Source organism: Panulirus ornatus, chromosome 46 (assembly GCF_036320965.1).
Source record: "Panulirus ornatus isolate Po-2019 chromosome 46, ASM3632096v1, whole genome shotgun sequence".
NCBI classification, from domain to species: Eukaryota; Metazoa; Arthropoda; class Malacostraca; order Decapoda; family Palinuridae; genus Panulirus; species Panulirus ornatus.
The window spans coordinates 13,196,389-13,214,632 of NC_092269.1; the positions used below are offsets into that span (position 1 = coordinate 13,196,389).

At 41.1% G+C, this 18,244-nt stretch overlaps 1 protein-coding gene across 2 annotated transcripts in view; it reads left to right on the forward strand.

Annotated features, from left to right (window-relative positions):
- The window catches only part of LOC139763141 (uncharacterized), a 486,471-nt gene that overhangs the window by 260,833 nt on the left and 207,394 nt on the right, over positions 1 to 18,244 (forward strand). For both annotated transcript variants that reach the window (XM_071688843.1, XM_071688844.1), the window contains exon 8: positions 13,063 to 13,186. In XM_071688843.1, coding sequence (XP_071544944.1) covers positions 13,063 to 13,186 — 124 coding nt within the window. The remainder of the gene's footprint in view (positions 1 to 13,062; positions 13,187 to 18,244) is intronic.

Below are 18,244 nucleotides of genomic sequence, written 5' to 3' on the forward strand. Positions count from 1 at the left end.
ACTGACTCACTTCCCAAGCTCTCTCATCCCCAACAGACTTCATACTTGCCCCTCTTTCCAAAACTCTTGCATTCACCTCCCTAACAACCCCATCCATAAACAAATTAAACAACCATGGAGACATCACACACCCCTGCCGCAAACCTACATTCACTGAGAACCAATAAATAATTTTTTTTTTTTTTTTTTTTTTTTTTTTGCTTTGTCGCTGTCTCCCGCGTTTGCGAGGTAGCGCAAGGAAACAGACAAAAGAAATGGCCATACCCACCCCCATACACATGCGTTGATTCAATCGACTGACAGCACGTCAACCCCGGTATACCACATCGCTCCAATTCACTCTATTCTTTGCCCTCCTTTCACCTGCCTGCATGTTCAGGCCCCGATCACACAAAATCTTTTTCACTCCATCTTTCCACCTCCAATTTGGTCTCCCACTTCTCCTCGTTCCCTCCACCTCCGACACATATATCCTCTTGGTGAATCTTTCCTCACTCAATCTCTCCATGTGCCCAAACCATTTCAAAACACCCTCTTCTGCTCTCTCAACCACGCTCTTTTTATTTCCACACATCTCTCTTACCCTTACGTTACTTACACGATCAAACCACCTCACACCACACATTGTCCTCAAACATCTCATTTCCAGCACATCCATCCTCCTGCGCACAACTCTATCCATAGTCCACGCCTCGCAACCATACAACATTGTTGGAACCACTATTCCTTCAAACATACCCATTTTTGCTTTCCGAGACAATGTTCTCGACTTCCACACATTCTTCAAGGCTCCCAGAATTTTCGCCCCCTCCCCCACCCTATGATCCACTTCCGCTTCCATGTTTCCATCCGCTGCCAGATCCACTCCCAGATATCTAAAACACTTCACTTCCTCCAGTTTTTCTCCATTCAAACTCACCTCCCAATTGACTTGACCCTCAACCCTACTGTACCTAATAACCTTGCTCTTATTCACATTTACTCTTAACTTTCTTCTTTCATACACTTTACCAAACTCAGTCACCAGCTTCTGCAGTTTCTCACATGAAACAGCCACCAGCGCTGTATCATCAGCGAACAACAACTGACTCACTTCCCAAGCTCTCTCATCCCCAACAGACTTCATACTTGCCCCTCATTCCAAAACTCTTGCATTCACCTCCCTAACAACCCCATCCATAAACAAATTAAACAACCATGGAGACATCACACACCCCTGCCGCAAACCTACATTCACTGAGAACCAATCACTTTCCTCTCTTCCTACACGTACACATGCCTTACATCCTTGATAAAAACTTTTCACTGCTTCTAACAACTTGCCTCCCACACCATATATTCTTAATACCTTCCACAGAGCATCTCTATCAACTCTATCATATGCCTTCTCCAGATCCATAAATGCTACATACAAATCCATTTGCTTTTGTAAGTATTTCTCACATACATTCTTCAAAGCAAACACCTGATCCACACATCCTCTACCACTTCTGAAACCACACTGCTCTTCCCCAATCTGATGCTCTGTACATGCCTTCACCCTCTCAATCAATACCCTCCCATATAATTTACCAGGAATACTCAACAAACTTATACCTCTGTAATTTGAGCACTCACTCTTATCCCCTTTGCCTTTGTACAATGGCACTATGCAAGCATTCTGCCAATCCTCAGGCACCTCACCATGAGTCATACATACATTAAATAACCTTACCAACCAGTCAATAATACAGTCACCCCCTTTTTTAATAAATTCGACTGCAATACCATCCAAACCGGCTGCCTTGCCGGCTTTCATCTTCCGCAAAGCTTTTGCTACCTCTTCTCTGTTTACCAAATCATTTTCCCTAACCCTCTCACTTTGCACACCACCTCGACCAAAACACCCTATATCTGCCACTCTATCATCAAACACATTCAACAAACCTTCAAAATACTCACTCCATATCCTTCTCACATCACCACTACTTGTTATCACCTCCCCATTTGCGCCCTTCACTGAAGTTCCCATTTGCTCCCTTGTCTTACGCACTTTATTTACCTCCTTCCAGAACATCTTTTTTATTCTCCCTAAAATTTAATGATACTCTCTCACCGCAACTCTCACTTGCCCTCTTTTTCACCTGTTTCACCTTTCTCTTGACCTCCTGTCTCTTTCTTTTAGACATCTCCCACTCAATTGCATTTTTTCCCTGCAAAAATCGTCCAAATGCCTCTCTCTTCTCTTTCACTAATAATCTTACTTCTTCATCCCACCACTCACTACCCTTTCTAATCAACCCACCTCCCACTCTTCTCATGCCACAAGCATCTTTTGCGCAATCCATCACTGATTCCCTAAATACATCCCATTCCTCCCCCACTCCCCTTACTTCCATTGTTCTCACTTTTTTCCATTCTGTACTCAGTCTCTCCTAGTACTTCCTCACACAAGTCTCCTTCCCAAGCTCATTTACTCTCACCACCCTCTTCATCCCAACATTCACTCTTCTTTTCTGAAAACCCATACAAATCTTCACCTTAGCCTCCACAAGATAATGATCAGACATCCCTCCAGTTGCACCTCTCAGCACATTAACATCCAAAAGTCTCTCTTTCGCGCGCCTGTCAATTAACACGTAATCCAATAACGCTCTCTGGCCATCTCTCCTACTTACATATGTATACTTATGTATATCTCGCTTTTTAAACCAGGTATTCCCAATCACCAGTCCTTTTTAGCACATAAATCTACAAGCTCTTCACCATTTCCATTTACAACACTGAACACCCCATGTATACCAATTATTCCCTCAACTGCCACATTACTCACCTTTGCATTCAAATCACCCATCACTATAACCTGGTCTCGTGCATCAAAACCACTAACACACTCATTCAGCTGCTCCCAAAACACTTGCCTCTCATGATCTCATGCCCAGGTGCATATGCATCAATAATCACCCATCTCTCTCCATCAACTTTCAGTTTTACCCATATTTATCGAGAATTTACTTTCTTACATTCTATCACATACTCCCACAACTCCTGTTTCAGGAGTACTGCTACTCCTTCCCTTGCTCTTGTCCTCTCACTAACCCCTGACTTTACTCCCAAGATATTCCCAAACCACTCTTCCCCTTTACCCTTGAGCTTCGTTTCACTCAGAGCCAAAACATCCAGGTTCCTTTCCTCAAACATACTACCTATCTCTCCTTTTTTCACATCTTGGTTACATCCACACACATTTAGACACCCCAGTCTGAGCCTTCGAGGAGGATGAGCACTCCCTGCGTGACTCCTTCTTCTGTTTCCCATTTTAGAAACAGAATGTTTGGAAGTCGAGAACATTATCTCGGAAAGCAAAAATGGGTATGTTTGAAGGGATTGTGGTTCCAACAATGTTGTATGGTTGCGAGGCGTGGGCTATGGATAGAGTTGTGTGCAGGAGGGTGGATGTGCTGGAAATGAGATGTTTGAGGACGATGTATGGTGTGAGGTGGTTTGATCGAGTAAGTAACGTAAGGGTAAGAAAGATGTGTGGAAATAAAAAGAGCGTGGTTGAGAGAGCAGAAGAGGGTGTTTTGAAATGGTTTGGGCACACAGAGAGAATGAGTGAGGAAAGATTGACCAAGAGGATATATGTGTCAGAGGTGGAGGGAACGAGGAGAAGTGGGAGACCAAATTGGAGGTGGAAAGATGAAGTGAAAAAGATTTTGTGATCGGGGCCTGAACATGCAGGAGGGTGAAAGGAGGGCAAGGAATAGAGTGAATTGGATCGATGTGGTATACCGGGGTTGACGTGCTGTCAGTGGGTTGAATCAGGGCATGTGAAGCGTCTGGGGTAAACCATGGAAAGCTGTGTAGGTATGTATATTTGCTTGTGTGGACGTATGTATATACAAGTGTATGGGGGAGGGTTGGGCCATTTCTTTCGTCTGTTTCCTTGCGCTACCTCGCAAACGCGAGAGACAGCGACAAAGCAAAAAAAAAAAATATATATATATATATATATATATATATATATATATATATATATATATATATATATATATATATATATATACAGAGGTATAAGTTTGTTGAGTATTCCTGGTAAGTTATATGGGAGGGTATTGATTGAGAGGGTGAAGGCATGTACAGAGCATCAGATTGGGGAAGAGCAGTGCGGTTTCAGAAGTGGTAGAGGATGTGTGGATCAGGTGTTTGCTTTGAAGAATGTATGTGAGAAATACTTAGAAAAGCAAATGGATTTGTATGTAGCATTTATGGATCTGGAGAAGGCATATGATAGAGTTGATAGAGATGCTCTGTGGAAGGTATTAAGAATATATGGTGTGGGAGGCAAGTTGTTAGAAGCAGTGAAAAGTTTTTATCAAGGATGTAAGGCATGTGTACGTGTAGGAAGAGAGGAAAGTGATTGGTTCTCAGTGAATGTAGGTTTGCGGCAGGGGTGTGTGATGTCTCCATGGTTGTTTAATTTGTTTATGGATGGGGTTGTTAGGGAGGTAAATGCAAGAGTTTTGGAAAGAGGGGCAAGTATGAAGTCTGTTGGGGATGAGAGAGCTTGGGAAGTGAGTCAGTTGTTGTTCGCTGATGATACAGCGCTGGTGGCTGATTCATGTGAGAAACTGCAGAAGCTGGTGACTGAGTTTGGTAAAGTGTGTGGAAGAAGAAAGTTAAGAGTAAATGTGAATAAGAGCAAGGTTATTAGGTACAGTAGGGTTGAGGGTGAAGTCAATTGGGAGGTGAGTTTGAATGGAGAAAAACTGGAGGAAGTGAAGTGTTTTAGATATCTGGGAGTGGATCTGGCAGCGGATGGAACCATGGAAGCGGAAGTGGACCATAGGGTGGGGGAGGGGCGAAAATTCTGGGAGCCTTGAAGAATGTATGGATGTCGAGAACATTATCTCGGAAAGCAAAAATGGGTATGTATGAAGGAATAGTGGTTCCAACAATGTTGTATGGTTGCGAGGCGTGGGCTATGGATAGAGTTGTGCGCAGGAGGATGGATGTGCTGGAAATGAGATGTTTGAGGACAATGTGTGGTGTGAGGTGGTTTGATCGAGTAAGTAACGTAAGGGTAAGAGAGATGTGTGGAAATAAAAAGAGCGTGGTTGAGAGAGCAGAAGAGGGTGTTTTGAAGTGGTTTGGGCACATGGAGAGGATGAGTGAGGAAAGATTGACCAAGAGGATATATGTGTTGGAGGTGGAGGGAACAAGGAGAAGAGGGAGACCAAATTGGAGGTGGAAAGATGGAGTGAAAAAGATTTTGTGTGATCGGGCCCTGAACATGCAGGAGGGTGAAAGGAGGGCAAGGAATAGAGTGAATTGGAACGATGTGGTATACCGGGGTTGACGTGCTGTCAGTGGATTGAATCAAGGCATGTGAAGTGTCTGGGGTAAGCCATGGAAAGCTGTGTAGGTATGTATATTTGCGTGTGTGGACGTATGTATATACATGTGTATGGGGGGGGGTTGGGCCATTTCTTTCGTCTGTTTCCTTGCGCTACCTCTCAAACGCGGGAGACAGCGACAAAGTATAATAAAAAAAAAAATAAGATTATAAATCTTTACCACCCCAAGCCCATCTCTTGTGTCCACTTCTGATTCTTTAATGAGTTGAATGAAACATCATGAACTTTTGCAAAGCATTTTGATTCAACTTAGGAAAACAAAATGCACAATTAAGATAGTAACTGAGGTATTCGTTAGTAATAATACTAAGGGACATGTCTGAGTCTAAGGCCATCAACATCAGTCCGTTCTGTATCTTTTATGTTGTCACCTTTGTTTTTCTCCTCCCATTGGTCCTTGGAAAGATTTGGAGAAAACTTTTGAATGGTAAAAGGGATGCTAGCTCTTATTTCTTGTCAAAACATTGTAAATATCAGCATGTTTTTGTTTATGGATCATAATTATTCATTCACAGAATATTATGATGTTATTATGTCCATAACTTACCTGATATGTGGTGAATGACCATGTAGATCATTCTATTTATCGCAGGTATCTGGAGATGACAACACTTGGTTCTAGTTTTCTTTGCATAGTCCAGAGAAAGTGAAAGATTGCTGAGGTAAGGGGGAACATTTTTTGATAGAGGTAAACTATAGTCAGCTGCCACACACAATTGTGATGATACTTTTGTCAACTGCAGTCGACTGGTACACCCAAAGGGTTAAGTTTCAAAATCACCTGGATGATGTTGACACTAAATACTTCTTCATGAGGTACAGTGTCTACCTACTTGCAAGTCTGTGAGGAGATCTAGCCAAAATGGCTGGGTAGTGCAAAGTGCTCACCCCACATCTTGCTTGATTTATAAGACTGTTCTCAGCTGCCACCTACATTGCATTATTTTCAGTCCTTGGTCCTACTAGGATTGATTTTAATCATGTATCATTTCCTTTTAATTATCTTTATAGTTGTTCCTTGCACATCTCTTATTTCTCCTGAGCATACAGTACATTGAGTATTTGTGTGAGCTTCCTGGCTGGGCTGTCATATAGTTTTATTTTATTTATTTTCAGTATGTTTAATGGTATTCTTGAATACTTAACAAATCTGTATCTTCCCTGTTAAGTGGCCTTAAGGTTTAACATATTTTCTTTTATACCTTCAGTTTGTGCCATGCATAGATTATCATTGTTTAACAGATTTTTACTTTTTTATTCCTAGTTAATAAGTTTTATTTTCTGATTTTATGTAAAAAGTATAGAACATGGTTATTATTCCCTTGAGACTTTGCGTTTGTGATCAGAATAATGATATTTTGAAATTTATCTCTGTGGAAGGTATTAAGAATATATGGTGTGGGAGGCAAGTTGTTAGAAGCAGTGAAAAGTTTTTATTGAGGATGTAAGGCATGTGTACGTGTAGGAAGAGAGGAAAGTGATTGGTTCTCAGTGAATGTAGGTTTGCGGCAGGGGTGTGTGATGTCTCCATGGTTGTTTAATTTGTTTATGGATGGGGTTGTTAGGGAGGTGAATGCAAGAGTTTTGGAAAGAGGGGCAAGGATGAAGTCTGTTGGGGATGAGAGAGCTTGGGAAGTGAGTCAGTTGTTGTTCGCTGATGATACAGCGCTGGTGGCTGATTCATGTGAGAAACTGCAGAGGCTGGTGACTGAGTTTGGTAAAGTGTGTGAAAGAAGAAAGTTAAGAGTAAATGTGAATAAGAGCAAGGTTATTAGGTACAGTAGGGTTGAGGGTCAAGTCAATTGGGAGGTGAGTTTGAATGGAGAAAAACTGGAGGAAGTGAAGTGTTTTAGATATCTGGGAGTGGATCTGGCAGCGGATGGAAACATGGAAGCGGAAGTGGATCATAGGGTGGGGGAGGGGGCGAAAATTCTGGGAGCCTTGAAGAATGTGTGGAAGTCGAGAACATTATCTCGGAAAGCAAAAATGGGTATGTTTGAAGGAATAATGGTTCCAGCAATGTTGTATGGTTGCGAGGCGTGGACTATGGATAGACTTGTGCGCAGGAGGATGGATGTGCTGGAAATGAGATGTTTGAGGACAGTGTGTGGTGTGAGGTGGTTTGATCGAGTAAGTAACGTAAGGGTAAGAGAGATGTGTGGAAATAAAAAGAGCGTGGTTGAGAGAGCAGAAGAGGGTGTTTTGAAATGGTTTGGTCACATGGAGAGAATGAGTGAGGAAAGATTGACCAAGAGGATATATGTGTCGGAGGTGGAGGGAACGAGGAGAAGAGGGAGACCAAATTGGAGGTGGAAAGATGGAGTGAAAAAGATTTTGTGTGATCGGGGCCTGAACATGCAGGAGGGTGAAAGGAGGGCAAGGAATAGAGTGAATTGGAGCGATGTGGTATACTGGGGTTGACGTGCTGTCAGTGGATTGAATCAAGGCATGTGAAGCGTCTGGGGTAAACCATGGAAAGCTGTGTAGGTATGTATATTTGCGTGTGTGGACGTATGTATATACATGTGTATGGGGGTGGGTTGGGCCATTTCTTTCGTCTGTTTCCTTGTGCTACCTCGCAAACGCGGGAGACAGCGACAAAGCAAAAAAAAAAAAAAAAAAAAAAAATCTATTTTTCAGAACATTCCACATAGATTCAGTACTGAATAGCTGATATAGAATTTTCTAGAAGTTTCTAGTAATATAAATAGTGGAGAGGGAGGAAGACGTTCTAGATCCATATTACAAATTCAGAGTTGCAGCTGAGGAGAGATACCCATACTACCCCAATCAAAATGACCTCAGTGACTTGATCAGAGATCTTGGTCTTACAAAGTCCAATGCTGAGCCTTTGATGTCTTAGCTTAAGCAGTGGAACTTGTTGGATGAAAGTATGCAAATTGCAGATCAGAGGAAGCGTCACCTGGGTTTTTTCAGCCTCTTCACCCATCAAGATGGGATTTACTTCTGTCACATTGTAACCAGTCTGTTCGAGGCAATCAGAATCACCTGTAACCCGAATGAGTGATGCCTCTTTACTGACAGCTGGTCCAGGAGCCTCAAAGCCATGCTACTCCAGGTTGGGAACAAGTACCTGTCTCTTCCCCTGGCTCACTTGGTGCACCTCAAAGAAGAAAACAGCAATGTCATAACCTTGCCAGATGCCTTGAAGTATGATGAGTAGAGCTGGGAGGTCAATGGAGACTTCAAAATGGTAGCATTCCTGTTGGGTCTCCATGACAGTTTTACCAAGTTTCTGTGCTATCTTTGCTTTTAGGACAGCAGGGACACCATGGTGCACTACTATAGGCAGGATTGGCCACACCGGAATGAATTCTTTGTGGGGATGAACAGTGTCAAGTGGGAGCCACTGCTGGACATAAAATTAGGCCTCATGAGACAATTTGTCACAGCTCTAGATAATGAGTCTGCAGCCTTCACGTACCTTCAAGACTTCTTCCTTAAGCTGTCTAAGGCAAAGGTCAAAACTTGTGTCTTCATCTGACCATAGATAAAGATGGTAGGGTGCAAGGAATTCCTAAAGATGCTCACTAGGAAGGAGAAAGCAGCTTGGTACAGCTTTGTCAGAGTGGTTCAGGACTTCCTGGGCAATCACAAGGCCGAAAACTACGTGGAGCTGGATGAGACTATGGTGAAGAACTAAGGCAAAATGGGCTGCAGGATGTCCCTCAGAGTCCATTACTGTGATCTTCATCTTGATAAATTCAAGAAGAACATGGAAGTGTATTCGGAGGAGCAAGGCGAGGGCTTCCACCAGGATATGCTGGACTTTGAATGCCGCTACCAAGGAACATATAACAAGAACATGATGGAGGAATATAATTGGGGTCTGATTCATGAAAGTGATTTACAGTACAATTGTAAATCTCAAAAAATCGTTTGCTTTTGAATCTTTTTTGATCACTTTGTTCAACATTAGTGAAAATCCATGTTGATTGATTCATAGTTTGTGAATAAGAATGTGCAGATTTCATCTGTTGTCCAATTGGAAATAGGTGAATGTCAAAACATCAATGTCCTGTTCACAAAACAAAGTTTGAAGAGAATGATAGCATTTTTCTCTACTTTTTATGCATAAGCAATTAGGAAATGACACTTACTACCCTCAAAAAAAATTGTGTAACACAGAGAATTGTCATATATTGATCACCTCTTTTTCTAGGCTATATAGTTGCCTTTTAGCTTTTGGTGGTAGTCCATATATATCATCTAGTACCAGAGCTACCAGAGGTCATGATCAGAAGTTGAGGATAGGGATGTTTGAGAAGGATGCAAAAGTACTGATTAAGAGTAGGGTTAGCAGATGGTTGGAATATTTTGTGCAAGAGGACTGTGAATGTGGGCAACTTTAAAAGATTTAATAGTCGTTTAGATGGCTCAAAAAGTACAAGTGATGGGGCCCTGTGAATGTGAAACTCTCCCCATCCTGTACAGTCAGGTAATTACACTTAGTGTGTGATGCTGGGTAAGATTCTGGTGAATGAAAATGTAAAGAAGTACTCTTTCAGTTTAAGGATGATCTGTGGATGTAATAGAGTAAATAAGAGAACTGAATGCTGTATATTTACAAAGGATCACTGAATAGCATAGAAAGTTGGATTATCTATTTGTACAGCATAGATAGGTAACCTACACAGAACTTAACCATTTCTGTAGTAGCATAGATTAGGATATGGAGTCCAGTAACCAGGAGCCAGGGTATTGTATTGAATGGTTCTGTGAAATTTACATTGAAGAGGTAGGAACATGTATACTTTAAGCCTTAGATACATCAGGAATCTTAAGAAAGAGAAAGAATGGTTTAAAGAAAGATGCCAAAAACGTAAGAGAGCTTTGAGATGTGCTGTACTGGAGATGTACTGGCCAGTTAGCTTATGTAAGGCATAAGAGAATAAGGAACAAGTATAGCAGAATAAGAAAGGAGGAACAGAGAAATTTTGAAAAGAATGTTTTGGACAATGCATGTGAAAATTTAAGACTTTTCCACTCTGGCCAGTTAGCTTATGTAAGGCATAAGAGAATAAGGAACAAGTATAGCAGAATAAGAAAGGAGGAACAGAGAAATTTTGAAAAGAATGTTTTGGACAATGCATGTGAAAATTTAAGACTTTTCCATAGACTTGTTAGAAGTTGATTGCTATTTAAAGAGTAGCTAATTGAATTTAGGGATTCAGAGGGAAAAGTAGCTGAGGATGATAAGAGGATATGTGAGGAATTGAATTACAAATTCTTATGTTTTCACTGTGGAAAACACTGTAGTTTCCATCAGAAGGGAGATGGAATGGGGAGGAAACTTCAGAAAATGCTGAGATCTCTAGGAAAAACATTAAGAAAATTTTAGAAGAGACTAACAAAATACTGAAATGTCTTGACCTATACAAGGCTCTTGGTCCTGATGAAGTTTCACCGTTTGCTGCAAATGTGTACAGATACGCTAGACAGGCCTCTTGCTGGAGAAAGGCAAAGTGCCAAGGTGGAAAAGGGTAAATCTATAAGAGAGATCAGGGAGAGATGCTGAACTACAGACCAGTCATCTTAGAGAGTGTGATCTATAAGGTTCTGGAAAAGATAATCAGAAAGCAAATAGATGAAATTCTACAGAAGAGAAATTATCTATGTTAAAGGTGACATGATTTTAGAGAAAGGAGGTTAGTGTAATGAACCTCTTATATTTCTTTAAGTAAGATCTGTCGTAGACAAGAGGAAGGCTGGGTAGATTATATTTTGAATACCAGAAGCGTTTGATATAGTACTGCATTAGAGGTTGATCAGAAAGCTGGAATACCAGGCAGGGAAATGGGGAAAACTCCTTTAAGAGATTGAATATTATATTAGTGGAAGAGAATAAAGAGCATTTGTCAGAGGAGCCTTTTCCAAATGGTTGAAGGTACCCAACAGAGTGCCCCAGTGTTCTGTTTTGGGACCTTTACTCTTCATGATATATGTAAATGACTTGCCTAAAAGTTTAGACTCCTACATGAGTATGTTTGCATTCGAGATAAAGGTCATGAGGGAAGTGAAAAGAGACAAAGATTGCATCAGCTTACAAGGGAACCTGAGGAGACTCCAGAGTTGGTCTATTACATGTTTGATCAAATTCTCCCCAAAGTATTCAGGATGGGACAAATTGAAAGAGGGCCTCATTAAGATTATTTGCTGGGAGGAAATTAGTTTCAGGATTCTGTGTGAGAAGGACTAGGGAGTTATATCATCCCTAAACCTGTTGCTAGAGTCCCTAGGTATTGGGAAGTTTAGTGATGGCTGCATATTGAGCCAGCTCTTCAGTGGTTGTGAAGCAGCACTCCTTTGGCCCAGGTAGCTGTTTTTCCTTTCTGCCACATCCACATGTGGACTAATTGCATTCTGTCCAAAAAAATACAATTTCTCCTTGTCACACATAACACGTGACAACACTTAACCCACACAAATCATTCTGCATAAATAGATTTTCTTATGGTGAGCACTGTGTGCTAGCCATACGCTTTGGCAAAATTGTTGAAGGAATAGATAGAGTAGTAGGTAGGAAAATTAGGAGGGAGCATTAAGTAGAAATAGTAGTTTGTAATATTAGGTAGGAAACACTGGAAATGCTGTGCTAGAGTTGCCCTCTGCCCATGGCCTGTTAAGGGTGAGGCACCAAGGGCTAAGAAGCGGCATTAGAGTTCAGTTATGGATACTGTTTTGCCTTAGTCACCCCACTGAGGGAGTTCCTAGAGGGAATGGGCATCAGAAATATGGATAAACAAAGGAGGCAAACTAATTTCTGGCAAATGTCAGAATGGCTTTCAAGTATGTTTATGGATAAGGAGATAATTCGCAAGCAGTTCATATCTTACATTGAGCCAGAACTGGAACATGCTTCCTAGATTTGGTCACTGCATATAAAGAAGCACAAAGATTGAACTGAGAAGGTGTAGAGGAGGGCAGTAAAGATGTTATGAGAGTTATGAAAGCTAAGTTACAGGGAAAGGTGAAGGCTTTAAATTTGCTCACCTTGGAAGAGAGAAGAGTAAGGGGAGACATGAACAGTAAGCAGTTTTTCAGCTGATACAGGGACTGAGTGTGACCAAAGGACATAGCATGAAATTAAGAAACTTGTTAAAAATTATGTTAAGAATTTCTTTTTATAACATGGGAGTAATGGATGAATGCAGACACCGTACATAGATTTAAGGTGCATGATAATTAAGTATGTTTTAAGAAATGGGCCCCCACAAGTACAAAACTTTCTTCCTGTACAGTACAAGCAGGTAATTTTTTTCATACTTGGTAACTGTTTCCCATGTTAGTAAAGTAGCACCAGGAACAGGTGAAGAAAGGCTGCATTCGCTCACATCCATTCTCCAGTTGTCATGTGCAATGCACTTCAGCCCTTTCTCCACATCCAGCCCTCACAGGCCTTTTTGTGGTTTGCCCTGCTACTTCACTTACCATAATTCAGAAATCCAGGAAACAGATGATTACAAATAGATTATGCATACTAACCTGCCAAAGCAACTCGCCCATAAAATGGTATGGAGTGCTTGATACTTAACTACTTGGGTACTATTAGTCTGATGCATATGGTGCAAAGTCTTTAATCCCCAGCAAGTAGGAGAATCAGTGGTGTTTGAAGGGTTCTTTAGTATTTCATTTTTTATTTCAGACTGTAACTATTCTGAAGTTCTGGAAGAGCTCAGTACATCCAGGATTAAAAGCAGAATGTGGAACATATGTATTGGTAAACTGTGTAGCTCACTCACTGCTGCACAACCTTTACCTTTTATAAGGTGAGTGTTTATTTTCCATGTATGAGAGATGGTCAATCCTGCAACCATCTAGCAGTCCATAACTTGTGGCTTACTGAGTTGATTTAATCAATTTCGAAGAAATATGGTCGTATATATCTTAGTAGCAGAAAGGCTCACATTGCACTCACTTTCATCCAACAGATCATCACTGACACACCCAAATGTTCTCTGTAAGAAATGGTCACTTTTTTATGTATTAGGATAAACTATCATACATCTAACGGTCTCATTATTATAAGTGTCAAGGGTATATGTATGTTTTTTGTGAAGTGATCTAAAAAGTATGGAGACCTTTATAGAATATTTACTAATGACTGATAGGAAATTTATGGTGAGGGTACTGCGCAAAGTTTGGAAATGATTCCAACATGAACGAATGGGAATCATTGGTCATCTCTTTCTTCACTGTGTCCAGTGTAGTGGCTCAGCAAGTCATCCCTGTAACTTAATTTGTTTTTGTTTGTCTTTCACTGGCTTTTGTAATTTTCATTAATCTTTGTACATTGTATGATTCATTTCCATGTAAAGACAAATTTCATGAAAATGCAATAATTTATATAGTACTTAGAAAATAGTATGATAATTTTTGAGTATAGTAATATTTGATTGTTTGGCGACATTTATTTTTTTTTTATTATACTTTTTCGCTGTCTCCCTTATTAGCGAGGTAGCGCAAGGAAACAGACAAAAGAATGGCCCACATTCCCACATACACATGTATGTCCACACACGCACATATACATACCAATACATCTCAACGTATACATATATATATATACACACACATATATATACTCACATATATATACACACATATACATACACACACAGTGCAGCAGTGTATATATATGTATACGTTGAGATGTATAGGTATGTATATTTGTGTGTGTGGACGTGTATGTATATACATGTGTATGTGGGTGGGTTGGGCCATTCTCACATCTGTTTCCTTGCGCTACCTCGCTAACGCGGGAGACAGCTACAAAGTAAAATAAATGAATAAAATAAACACACACACAGACATATACATATATACACATGTACATAATTCATGCTTGCGGCCTGTATTCATTCCCATCACCACCGTGCCACACATGAAATGACAGCCCCTTCCCCCTGCGTGCGTGCAAGGTAGCGCTAGGAAAAGACAACAAAGGCCACATTCGTTCACACTCAGTCTCTAGCTGTCATGTATAATGCACCAAAACCACAGCTCCCTTTCCACATCCAGGCCCCACAAAACTTTCCATGGTTTACCCCAGACGCTTCACATGCTCTGGTTCAATCCATTGACAGCACGTCAACCCCAGTATACCACATCGTTCCAGTTCACTCTATTCCTTGCATGCCTTTCACCCTCCTGCATGTTCAGGCCCCGATCACTCAAAATCTTTCTCACTCCATCTTTCCACTTCCAATTTGGTCTCCCACTTCTCCTTGTTCCCTCCACCTCTGACACATATAACTTCTTGGTCAATCTTTCCTCACTCATTCTCTCCATGTGACCAAACCATTTCAAAACACCCTCTTCTGCTCTCTCAACCTAACCTAACCTAACCACACCTTTCTCTTACCCTTTCATTACTTACTCGATCAAACCACCTCACACCACATATTCTCCTCATACATCTAATTTCCAGCACATCCACCCTCCTCCGTACAACTCTATCTATAGCCCACGCCTTGCAACCATATAACATTGTTGGAACCACTATTCCTTCAAACATACCCATTTTTGCTTTCCGAGATAACGTTCTCGACTTCCACACATTTTTCAACACTCCCAGAACTTTTGCCCCTCCCCCATTCTATGAATCACTTCCGCTTCCATGGTTCCATCCGCTGCCAAATCCACTCCCAGATATCTAAAACACTTCACTTCCTCCAGTTTTTCTCCATTCAAACTTACCTCCCAGTTGATTTGTCCCTTGGTGACACGTGGTCTGATATGTTTTAAGTACAAAAGTATGTGTATTGTTTGTTAACATTTATGATTTGTTAATTATTTTCATATATGATTGCCATTTCCCGTGTTAGCAAGGTAGCATTAAGAACAGAGGACTGAGCCTTAGAGGGAAAATCCTCACTTGGCCCCATTCTCTGTTCCATCTTTTTGGAGAAGTAAAAACTGGAGGGGAGGATTTCCAGCCCTCTACTCCCACCCCTTTTAGTCGCTTTCTACAACATGCAGGGAATAAATGGGAATTATTCTTTCTCCCTTGTCCCCTATCTTTTATCAGTGTTATTTCTAATTCCACTAACATTCACTTTTGGTAGATCAAGGGCATTCATTGTTTAAGTTCACTTGCACAGTCCTCACCCAATGTCGAACAATGAAGCAGTGGCTTTTAAGCTAATTTTCTTTCGAGTCATTTTGTTCTGCAATCTGTAAGAGAACATATGGGATCCTAGTGACTAGGTACCACTTAACCCACTTCCATCTGGTGAGGTAAATTTCTCTCACCTCTTTTTAACTACCTGTGTACTATTAGTAGCCCACTGGCTCAGCTTGTGTCATTTGTTTTGGGTTGTATATTTATTCCTTTAATGTATAAACCCCCTACAGGTAGTAATATTTGAAAGGAAGGAGTAGAGTGGTATTGTCTCAGGGTGACAACACTGATTCATATTCTAAGGTTGCATCATCCAGGGTTTGATGTTAGCCCATCAAGTTTCTGCCATACTGATTCTCATATCTTCAACCATGTAATTTTATTGAAATAAACTGAAATGTCTTTCTGTATGTCTGATTGACCTTGACTGGCATTGTGCACGACTACAGACCATCCTAGGTCATTTCTAAGAGAAGTTGGTTTTGTTGTGCATTGAGACTGTTCCTCTCAGGGTTATAGATGTTGAGACTGGCTTATTAGGTTGTCTCTTGACAGTAGAGATCATATTGTTTTCCCTTGCATATTGATTCTGGAAGTTTTCAGATGAGAACAGAGTTAACAGTTTTTTCAGGCCCAGTCAGTTTGATAAAGTCATGGTTAGCTTCACATTTTTTGACACAAGTTTACATGAGACATATTGTTATTCTTGGGGATTTTCTTCAGTTTTTGAGCAACTACCAACTGGTTGCTAATGGTACACATATCTTAGAGCTCCTAGTATATTGTAAAGAACTGTTTTAAACAAGATCTCTTTTAATCCTACATTAATATTACCTGGGATTGATATTAGCCATCCATATTTCCAAAAAATCTCTTTTAAACAAGATCTCTTTTAATCCTACATTGATATTACCTGTATGTATATACATGTGTATGGGGGTGGGTTGGGCCATTTCTTTCGTCTGTTTCCTTGCGCTACCTCGCAAACGCGGGAGACAGCGACAAAGCAAAATAAATAAATATATTCATTTATTTATTTATTTTGCTTTGTCGCTGTCTCCCGCATTTGTGAGGTAGCGCAAGGAAACAGAAGAAAGAAATGGCCCAACCCACCCTCATACACATGTATATACACACACGTCCACACACGCAAATATACATACCTATACATCTCAATGTACACATATATATACACACACAGACACATACATATATACCCATGCACACAACTCACACTGTCTGCCTTTATTCATTCCCATTGCCACCTCGCCACACATGGAATACCATCCCCCTCCCCCCTCATGTGTGCGAGGTAGCGCTAGGAAAAGATAACAAAGGCCCCATTCGTTCACACTCAGTCTCCAGCTGTCATGCAATAATGCCTGAAACCACAGCTCCCTTTCCACATCCAGGCCCCACACAACTTTCCATGGTTTACCGTAGACGCTTCACATGCCCTGATTCAATCCACTGACAGCACGTCAACCCTGGTATACCACATCGATCCAATTCACTCTATTCCTTGCCCGCCTTTCACCCTCCTGCATGTTCAGGCCCTGATCACTCAAAATCTTCTTCACTCCATCTTTCCACCTCCAATTTGGTCTCCCACTTCTCCTCGTTCCCTCCACCTCCAACACATATATCCTCTTGGTCAGTCTTTCCTCACTCATTCTCTCCATGTGCCCAAACCATTTCAAAACACCCTCTTCTGCTCTCTCAACCACGCTCTTTTTATTTCCACACATCTCTCTTACCCTTACATTACTTACTCGATCAAAGCACGTCACACCACACATTGTCCTCAAACATCTCATTTCCAGCACATCCACCCTCCTGCGCACAACTCTATCCATAGCCCACGCCTCGCAACCATACAACATTGTTGGAACCACTATTCCTTCAAACATACCCATTTTTGCTTTCTGAGATAATGTTCTCGACTTCCACACATTCTTCAATGCCCCCTCCCCCACCCTATGATGCACTTCCGCTTCCATGGTTCCATCCGCTGCCAGATCCACTCCCAGATATCTAAAACACTTTACTTCCTCCAGTTTTTCTCCATTCAAACTTACCTCCCAATTGACTTGACCCTCAACCCTACTGTACCTAATAACCTTGCTCTTATTCACATTTACTCATAACTTTCTTCTTTCACACACTTTACCAAACTCAGTCACCAGCTTCTGCAGCTTCTCACATGAATCAGCCACCAGCGCTGTATCATCAGCAAACAACAACTGACTCACTTCCCAAGCTCTCTAATCCACAATAGACTTCTTACTTGCCCCTCTTTCCAAAACTCTTGCATTCACCTCCCTAACAACCCCATCCATAAACAAATTAAACAACCATGGAGACATCACACACCCCTGCAGCAAACCTACATTCACTGAGAACCAATCACTTTCCTCTCTTCCTACACGTACACATGCCTTACATCCTCGATAAAAACTTTTCACTGCTTCTAACAACTTGCCTCCCACACCATATATTCTTAATACCTTCCACAGAGCATCTCTATCAACTCTATCATATGCCTTCTCCAGATCCATAAATGCTACATACAAATCCATTTGCTTTTCTAAGTATTTCTCACATACATTCTTCAAAGCAAACACCTGATCCACACATCCTCTACCACTTCTGAAACCACACTGCTCTTCCCCAATCTGATGCTCTGTACATGCCTTCACCCTCT